This window comes from Solanum lycopersicum, chromosome 1, assembly GCF_036512215.1.
Source record: "Solanum lycopersicum chromosome 1, SLM_r2.1".
NCBI classification, from domain to species: domain Eukaryota; kingdom Viridiplantae; phylum Streptophyta; class Magnoliopsida; order Solanales; family Solanaceae; genus Solanum; species Solanum lycopersicum.
Window position 1 is genome coordinate 54,644,173 of NC_090800.1, and position 10,036 is coordinate 54,654,208.

Here is a 10,036-nt window from a genome sequence, read left to right on the forward strand (position 1 = left end):
CCCGTAGGCAACCGAAACGGGACGAACCGGAACGGTACCGGTACGTCCCGTTCCGTTGCCCAGTCTTACTCAATTCTCACATGAATCATCTTTCTTAAGATCTTGTTATGAACCTGCTTGTTGACTTCAACACTAATGGCATGTTTGGTAACATTTCAAACACGACCAATACATTTATGATAGAACTTGTGAGTCATTATTTTGTGAACTATTGCTCTAATTAAAATTTTCTTTGAGGAGAAAACTAATATACAGTAGTGGGCAAGAAAAATGGAAAGTTAAATAAATGTGGGCTTTGTTAAGTTTATATATTTTATTTTTTAAAAAATCGTCGGGTTAATTTTTGAACCGCTTTAAATTTCTATTTTGTTTTTAGATTGTAATTCATTATTTAATATAATTAAAAATTAATTAATTGATATTTTAAAAATTAAGAAAAAAGCTATCACATATAGATGTTTCAAATAATTAATTTTCATTGAAGAATTTATCATACTTTAATCAGTTACAGGCTTACGACTATTCAAATTCACTGTTTTCCAAATTATTATCATTATGTTATTTTCTAGAATTATTCTTTCAACACATTGAATCACCTTTTCATAACCATATAAATACGAGATTGATGGATAGTTAGTTAAGGAGGAAAACGTACCTAATAGAATTTTAATCCACTTCAAAGAAGAGAAAGATCTCATGCAAATTGCATTTGGAAATATTCAAAAATGACAAATGGAATTGTGAACAAATTTTCCAAAGATGTGTTGATGTATCTTATTCTGAAGCTCCCAATAAAGTCTATATTGCGATTCAAATCCATTTCTAAATCCTTGTACAATCTCATGCAATCGTCAACATTCATCAATCTTCATCTCAATCATACCACTTGTACAAAACATGAAATAATTCTCTTCAAACGCTCCATTAAAGAAGGACACAACGAATTTAGAAGTATCATGTCGTTCCTTTCTAGTTATCATGATAACGATGATTTTTACCATGTTTCTCCAGATCTAGATGTTCCACATTTGACTTCCACTACTTCATGTATTTTTCATAGATTCATAGGTCCTTGTCGCGGTTTAATTCTTCTAACAGATAAAGTAGAGACAGTATTATTTAATCCAGCTACTAGAAATTATAGGCTACTCCAACCTAGCCCTTATGATAGTCCACTAGGTTTCCATCGTTCTATCAATGGCGTTGCATTTGGTTTTGACTCAATTTCAAATGATTACAAGATTATTAGGCTAGCTGAAGTTCGCGGAGAACCACCTTTCTACTGTTATACTGTGGTACAATGGAGAGTCGAGATTTATGAATTGAGCATTGATTCATGGAGAGATGTAAATCATGGCGATCTACCATTGCCTTATGTGCATTGGTATCCCTGTGCTGAGTTGTTTTACAAAGGTGCTTCTCATTGGTTTGGTAACGGTAGATCAATTGAGATGCTTGCTTTTGATGTAAGTACAGAGACTTTTCGAAATATTAAAATGCCTCATACTTGTCATTCCAAAGACAGAAAGTGTTATGCACTCGTAGTGTTAAATGAGTATCTAACGTTGGTTTGTTACCCATATCCGGGGTGTAAAATCGATCCAGCAATAGATTTCATGGAAATTTGGGCAATGAAGGAGTATGGTGTGATCGAATCTTGGACTAATATACACATTATTCCACCACTTGTAATCGAATCACCGTTGGCAGTTTGGAGGAATCATATATTGTTTCTTCAAAGCATAAGTGGACATTTGATTTCTTGTGATCTTAATTCTCATGAAGTCAAGGAATTAGATTTAGATGGTTGGCCTGAAAGTTTGAGAGTAACAATTTTCACCGAAGGCTTGACTTTAATTTCAAAAGAAATCCAACATAATAGTACACAACTTCAATAAAACTTCAACACCACATGTATTCATTTGGAAATACTTTTACACTCTTCTTTATTCTTTTGGTGTTAAGTAGCTTGACTTATAAACTAGTCCAGTTATTACTAATGCTTATTGTGTCAATAAATATATTTCCTTGTGTTTAAAATTTTGTAAAAGCTTATATAGAATTTTCTTTTCATGCACGATAGTTAATACTTAGTTTAGTTTAAATTCTTATGTTTCATAGGCAAATAACTTCAGCTTTTACAGTTTCTAAAGTTCATACCTTTCAAATTTGTAAAAACAAAATTTAAGTTGCTTATAAATCCAAAAATTAAATAAAATAAATCCTCATGTGATCACTCAAACTTATTGAAATTGCATAACAAAATCGTACATTTATAAAGTTACTAACCGTTCGCATATTTACCTTACAAATTAACTATCACTAAAGAAATGTTCAAAACAATCTCTAAGCTTTGACACTTGAATTAATATACCATTTCATTTTGTTTAATGAAAATTGATCTAAGAAAGGCCTACGATATAGTGAGTTGGGAATTTCTGGAAGAGGCACTAATGGGGTATGGGTTTCCAACTAGGTTCATTCATTTGATTATGATGTGTGTAACTTATCCTATGTTCATAGTGAAAATTGTTAGGTTATTAGCATTTTAATATTAATATGTAACATATTAAATTGTTTTATTTTGGAGTTATAAGAATGACTATTGGTAGGCATTTGTGTTTTAAACTACCAATTTAATCATGCTATTTATTTTTGACTTGGTAGCCATGTAATGTCATTACTTTTGGCTTTATTGGTTGAATTCATTGTGAGATAAAAACATTCCAATAAACATTAAAATGGATAACTTCTATATCATCCATTAGCATTGATTATTCATCACTTTATTTCATTCTTAATTCCTCCATTACTCTTTGTAACATATGTAATTCCTTTGTAAGTTATGTAACCTATTAAACTCCTAAGGCCATTATCTTCACTATTTACTACCTCCATTATCTTTCTATTCATTGCTAGGAAAACTTCTTATAGTATAAATAGTGGTGGTCTTCATTTGGTTTGGCACACACAAAAACACAAGAGAAAACAATGAGTGAAAGAGTTAGTCTAAAAGAGAGTTCTTATAAGTTGAAGGGATGTGTTCTTTTTTGTGGAGCTTTGAACTCAACTCTAGCCTTTGTGAGGCTAATGGATCCCAAAATCACAAAGTTGGGTAAGAAAGTTACTACTTGTGCTTTTCTTAGTTATGCTTCAAAATGTACAACTTGCAGATTTTTTAATCTTGAAGATAATATTGTAATAGAATCTAGTGATACTATTTTTCATGAAATAAATTTCCTTTTGATACTAAAAATAGTGGGGGTCAAAGGATTGAATAAAATATTTTGTCACTACCTAGTTCTTTTACTTCAACTTTGAAAAATAAAGAAGTTGGTGATTTTGAGTTAAGAAGAAGTAAAAGAGCTAGAGTAGAAAAATATTTTGGTCCTGATTTTTATGTGTTTAATGTTTAAAATGACCCTCTAACTTTTAAAGAAGCATTATCTTCACATGATTCTATTTTTTTAAAAAAGAGGCTGTAAATGATGAAATGAAATCTCTAATTTCTAATAAAACGTAGAAGTTGATTGATTTACCACCGGGTCGTAAAACAATTGGTTGCAAATGGATCTTAAGGAAAAAGTTGAAACCGGATGGTTCTATTGATAAATACAAGGCTAGACTAGCTGCAAAAGGTTTTAAACAACTAGAAGGCCTAGAATTTTTTGATACTTTTTCTCTGGTAATAATATTTTTGATTTGCAAATTCATCAAATGGATGTAAAAACTACTTTTCTAAATGGATACCTAAATGAAGAAATTTATATGGACCAACCCGAGTGTTTTGTTGAAGCAGACCAAGAAAGCAAAGTATGTAAACTTACTAAATCCTTATATGGCTTGAAACAGGCACAAAAGCAATGACATGAAAAGTTTGATTCTTGCATGATTGAAAATGGTTTTAAAACAAATAACTGTGATGAGTGCGTATATCATAAGTCTTGGAATAATTCACATGTGATCATTTGCTTATATGTTGATGATTTGTTGATCTTTGGCTCTAACATGAATGTTATTGATGAAGCTAAAAATGTTCTTAAAAACCATTTTGATATGAAAGATCTTGGTGAGGCAAAATTTATTCTTTGGATAAAAATAACAAGAACATGTGAGGGGATTTTCCTTGACCAGTCACATTATGTTAAATTTTTTAAAAAAATATATAACTTTCATAATTGCAAGCATGTTGCTACTCCTTTTGATTCAAGTGTTCACTTATTTCTTGTTGAGAGTTAAAATGATGTAATAAATCAAAAGGAATATGCTAGTATAATAGAAAGTTTGAGATATGTGACTGATTGCACTAGGCCTGATATTTCATATACTGTAGGAGTACTTGGCAGAATTACAAGCAATGCAGGTAATGAACATTGGCATGCTACAACAAGAGTTATGAGATATTTAATTGGAACAAAAAATTGTGGTTTGTTCTATAAAAAATATCCTGCTGTACTTGAAGGCTTTTGGGTGGAGTGTTAATCTTAGAGGAGCACTCTTGACAAATTTCACATATGTGATGTGTGGAAGTAGATCACTTCCTATGAGAATGAGGCTTATTCTCAAATGCACTCATGAAATCGGAATAGCACATGACCATAACGTGCTGGCTGTTAAAGCTCATGTCAACACCTTGATTATTATGTGTGAGCAGTTTATATTTTATTTCCCTTAAGTAGTCATAGTTCAAGTCTGAGACAACTACGACTCTGGAGTAAAAGTTACTGTTTCACTAAGTGGAGGTTCAATGCAAAGCACACCTTCATTATGCATAGTAGTCTTCCTTCAACTGATATACTCTCTTATCTAAATATTAAAATGAGTGGGGGATTGTTAGGTTATTAGCATTTTAATATTAATATGTAATATATTAAATTGCTTTATTTTGGAGTTATAAGAATGACCATTGGTAGGCATTTGTGTTTTAAACTACCAATTTAATCATGCTATTCATCTTTGACTTGGTAGCCATGTAATGCCATTACTTTTGGTTTTATTTGTTGAATTCATTGTGAGATAAAAACATTCCAATAAACATTGGAATGGATAACTTCTACATCATCCATTAACATTGGTTATCCATCACTTTATTTCATTCTTAATTCCTCCATTACTCTTTGTAACATATGTAACTCCTTTGTAAGTTATGTAACCTATGAAACTCCTAAGGCCATTATCTTCACTATTTACTAACTCCATTATATTCCTATTCATTGCTAGGAAGACTTCTTGTAGTATAAATAGTGGTGGTCTTCATTTGGTTTGGCACACACAAAAAACACAAGAGAAAACAATAAGTGAAAGAGTTAGTCTAAAAGAGAATTCGTATTAGTTGAAGGGATGTGTTCTTTTTTGTGGAGCTTTGGACTCAACTCTTGTCCAGAGTTGTTGAGTTATACTTTGTGAAGGCTGTTGTATCATGGAGGGACAAGTCAAAGAGGACTACTGCTGGACCGGTAAAAACATTTGTTGCAGTGGGCTTGAATCTCCTTAAAGACAGCGAGATATCTGCGCCTCAGCGTGAAGAGATTAATTTCTTCATTTTATTTTTAATTGTAATCTTGCAATTTGATTATCTTGTATGTTTTTTCAGTAACAAAATTAATGTAGAGCATGTTTTTTCCCTTGAAAAAGGGGGATTGGACAATGCAATCCCATATCCCCACTACTTTTTGTGCTTTTCATGGATTATCTGTCAAGGTAACACTAATTCTGCTTCTAGAGTAATGGAGGCACTAAAACATTTTAGTGAAAGCTTGTAAGCTAACATGGATAAGTCCAATTTGTTCTTGACAAGAATAGACGACCAGACCTTAGATCAACTGATGAGGAAGATAGGGTTCATCATAGGTCCTTCCTATAAGATATCTAGGCTTACCTTTGTCTTCTAAGGGTGGGAGTAAGATGGAGTGTCAACAATTGAAATACAATACAACATCCGAGATCACTAGTGCTTATTCGAAGCAATTGTCCTATGCATGATAGACTTCAAATAATTAATGTTGTCGTTTTCCCAATACATAGCTTTTGGAGTTCTGTTTTAATATTGCCTCAGAGTGTATTAAAGAATATGGATGAAAATTTTTAAATATTATTTGTGAGTTTAGAAAGAGCTAAACTAGAAATAGCTAATTGAGAATTAGGCAAGTTAGTTTTAAATTGTGAAATTTTGGATCAACTTCAAATAATCATAACTTTCGGCATAGGATGATTTAGATAGACCATTAGATATCAAATGAAAGATCTTTGAGTCCTCTTTCCAATACCATAGATTTTGCTAAATTCTAAATTCGGATGAGAGAGATATGCTCGTTTGAGTTCAGTCTTCCAATTGAGTATTTTGGTCTTCTCCTTGCCCACACTTATCCCACACGTTTTCCCACCCAAATTAGGGTTCAAAGCTAATTAAAACCAGTTTACTCTAAAATCTAAAAACGTCTGAAATTTAAGGGCAAAGTTCAAGAGAAAAGGGAGAAAAACTTCATGCATTCAAGATTCTTGGCATTTTTGAGGAATTTCCCCAAGGATTTGATCCTTACGAGATATGTAAGATTTCATCGTGATGGATTTTTCCACCCTCACACTAATTATGAATTTTTATTAAATTTTATCCATGAAGATCCGTGTATTGAGATTCTTGATGAATTTCTTGAGGTTTTATTCTTATTTTTATTGCAAATGGGGTTGTGATGAGTTCTTGAGGCGATGGTTTTGAGGATATTTGAGTAGATTTTCGTTTTACTTATGTTGGGTATTTGAATCTAAGAGAGTTTGGAAGAAATTAATTTATTCTATCAAAAAATTGAGAAGAAAAATTAATCAGAATATTCTAGGAAGGAGGTGGCGCGACGCGCCATGGATGTGCCAGGAGGGCTGGCGCACCACACCTCCAGTGCGCTAGAAATGATGCTATGAAGTTAGGGGTTTGCACCCCAGGGTAGCCTTCCCCCATTGATTTTTTGTTGTTCATTCCGTCTAAATTCTTTTAATTATAACTATCCAAACTATATCTAATCATTGAGAAATTCATATATCCAAATCATAATTATTGAATTCACATTTTCAAATTCAAGATAGATTAAAGAGTAAAGTTCGGGGGAGTTCTTTTGAGTCATTTGAGAAGTCTTTCGCAAACTTTGAAAACTTGTTTTAAGACTTGAGGACTTGAATACGAGGATGAAAAGAGTTGAGTTTTGTTTTTCATAATGAATATATGGGAACTAAGAATTTCCGAGAGTAAATGCTTTTACATTTAAAATGAGAGGAAACCTTGATTTCTAAATGAGTTCATGAGGAGTTTTGAGCATTATCTCTTTTAAGAGAATCTTGTGAGTAATAATCTTAATGTTGAGGATGAGAAAATGTTTTTGAACATATTAGCATGATTTATATTATTGAGAGTAGTATTAAGCACCGATATGAGAACGAGTTCAGATAACTCAAAGTCCTCATGAACCATATATGCCAACCTGAAATAATTGGATGTTTTTAAGCTGATTTCTCATAAACCTATGCATAAGCCATGTTTTCTAACATACATTGATGTAATGTGAGTCTTGAATTATGAAAGATAATTTATAAAAATTTGCATGTCTTCTCTTTATGAAATTGATGTAAATGAATTTGAAGATGTTTTGACTTTGAGAATATGATGAAGCTTATGAATTATTAAAAAGAATGCATATTCATGAATGTACGTTTATGACTCATGAAAACTTACAAATGATATTGTCTATAAGGTATATATATATATATATATATATATATATATATATACATACATACACACACACACACATATAGATATCTTAAATTTAGAAGGTATTCTATTAAACTAGTCTATTTTAAATCATGATTATATTTTGAATCATTGTTTTACAATTTAAATAATTATGTTACTAAATAAATAAGCTCATTAATAAATTTATACCAAGTTCGTTTTATTTTAAATCAATTGGCTATTTGTTAAATTGAACCCATTTTCCCTTTCAATTTTAAAGAGCCGAATTTGGGCCTTCTCCCAAATTAACATCCCACTCCCTTTTCAACCCAACACTTAACACACAGGCCCAACCCCTCTTAATGTTTCAGCCTAACACCTTCTAATCCAACCCAATTTACCCCAGGCCCACTTAAATCCTCAACCCAATTAATTCCCTTACCAACCCAATTCCTTAAGTCCAATTCGTAGGCCCACTTACCCAAAACCCAATATTCAAGCAGCCCATTCCGCCGACCCAACCCAATTCCATTCCTTACCCGACCCGGCGCCTACAACCCGACTTAGCCCCTTCTTTCTTATTCCCCAACTCCCCCACGATTCCCAGCTCCCCCCAGACGCAACCCACGCTATTTCAAAAAAAAATAGAAAATGCCCCAGAAACCAGACGATCCCCAAACGGAAAATCCCACGCCCCAGCAGCCACGCTCTCTCCCGCGTATCTCCCCACGCGATTTCCCCCCGCCAAAACAAACCCAGAAAATCCCCCTCACGCGACAGATTCCAAGGAACAGAAGAAACACCAACAAAAACCCCTCCCCTAGACGCGAAACTCGCGTCTCCCTCACGCCAGGCCCACCCGTCTCTCCCCACGCGACCCCTTACCCCACATATTTCTCGTATCTCTTCCCTCGTATATCTCAGGCGCGTATGGACGAGGCAAAGCAGAAAGACTCCTGCAGCACTGCAAGGTCGTACGACCTGCAACACAAAACGACGCGGACTCGTCCTTGGTGTTGTGGGATCAAGCCACGTCGATTGCCAAGGATGAGGGATTGATCCAGAGCGTCCATTCCAACACCTTCCGTTGGGAATTCGGCATCAAATAAGGGCATAATCGTTTCTGTGGGGGGATTTCAAATTTTGAATTCATTTTGCCCGCCTTTCGATCCGAAACCCTAATTCTCTCGCTATTTAAACCCCGTCTTTCTTCATGTTAAGGGTTGGACGTTTTGGTGAGAATTTTGAGTGTTGAAAATTTTTTAGGCTGAAGAATTTTGGTTTGGGGGGATTCGGAAATAATTTTGTCGCAGAGGTTCAGAAATTTTTGGGTTGCAACTTCTTAGGTTGGATTTTTTTTTGATTGGGACTTCATTCGAAAGAGTTTCTGGTTGGAAAAAATTTGGAAAGGGGAGAGATTTTTGGAGTTAGAAAATTTGGTTAGAAATTTTGGTTGGAAAGATTTTCGAAGAAGATTCTTGTTTCTTCCTGTTTGTCGCGTGAGAATAGAAGGAAATTGTAGGAAAATATTGTAGTTTCTTTCCAGTTTGCAGTAGAGGAACGGAAAGAAATAAGAGTATAAAGCGATAGCAAAGAGAAATCGGGATATCGCATTCTCGTTCCGGTGATACTAAGTTCGTGGTGGAGGTCGCCGCTGCTCGTTGCTCGTTCTCATCTCAGTTCGCCGCCCCTCAACAGGTAAACATTTCTTCTTATGAAGCTTCCTTCTCTTTTTGGTTTCAAATGTGATGGTTTGAGGGTGAGAACCCGATTATGCTGTTGCTGATGGGTTGACATCATTGGAGATGGTTGCTGAATTCGTTTTCATTTTGTTTCCTCGCGTTCATAACCCACTTGTTCTTTGGTTACTTGTTTAAATAAATTTTATCCGGATTTTCACCCGTACTGATATATGTTCTTGTCGCTAAGGTGTGATACTTGCCTTTATTATGATAGTTATACTTGAAATCTCTTCGATTCATAGTTTGTTCTTTCTTTGACTTGAGTTTCAAAGTATGCTCCTCGCTGTTTCCATGTCATGTTACCGGTCTGTTCATGTCGTCATGGCCGTCGTGATTTCCTTTGGTTGTTAATCTTTCATTGTGTAACATGATGGTTCTCTTTTTTTTAAAAAAAATATTAATTCCATGTAGCTTTGGTCATGTGTATGGGATCAACAGATTGTTCAATTATATGGCAATTTGGTGATATGCTTGAAAATTTAGGATTGACAGAGGCTAACAAATGGAAGATATTCGTAATTTGCATGTCATGTGTGTTTATAGTGTTGAGCTTATTCGCTAGTCCTAATTCTTC

At 34.0% G+C, this 10,036-nt stretch overlaps 1 protein-coding gene across 1 annotated transcript; it reads left to right on the top strand.

The window, feature by feature from the left end:
- The first annotated feature begins 725 nt into the window (after positions 1–725).
- On the top strand, positions 726–1,898 carry SLF11 (S-locus F-box protein type-11). The gene has a single exon (NM_001301437.1). It carries the CDS (start codon positions 726–728, stop codon positions 1,896–1,898), a length of 1,173 nt encoding a protein of 390 aa, NP_001288366.1.
- Positions 1,899–10,036: the final 8,138 nt, after the last annotated feature.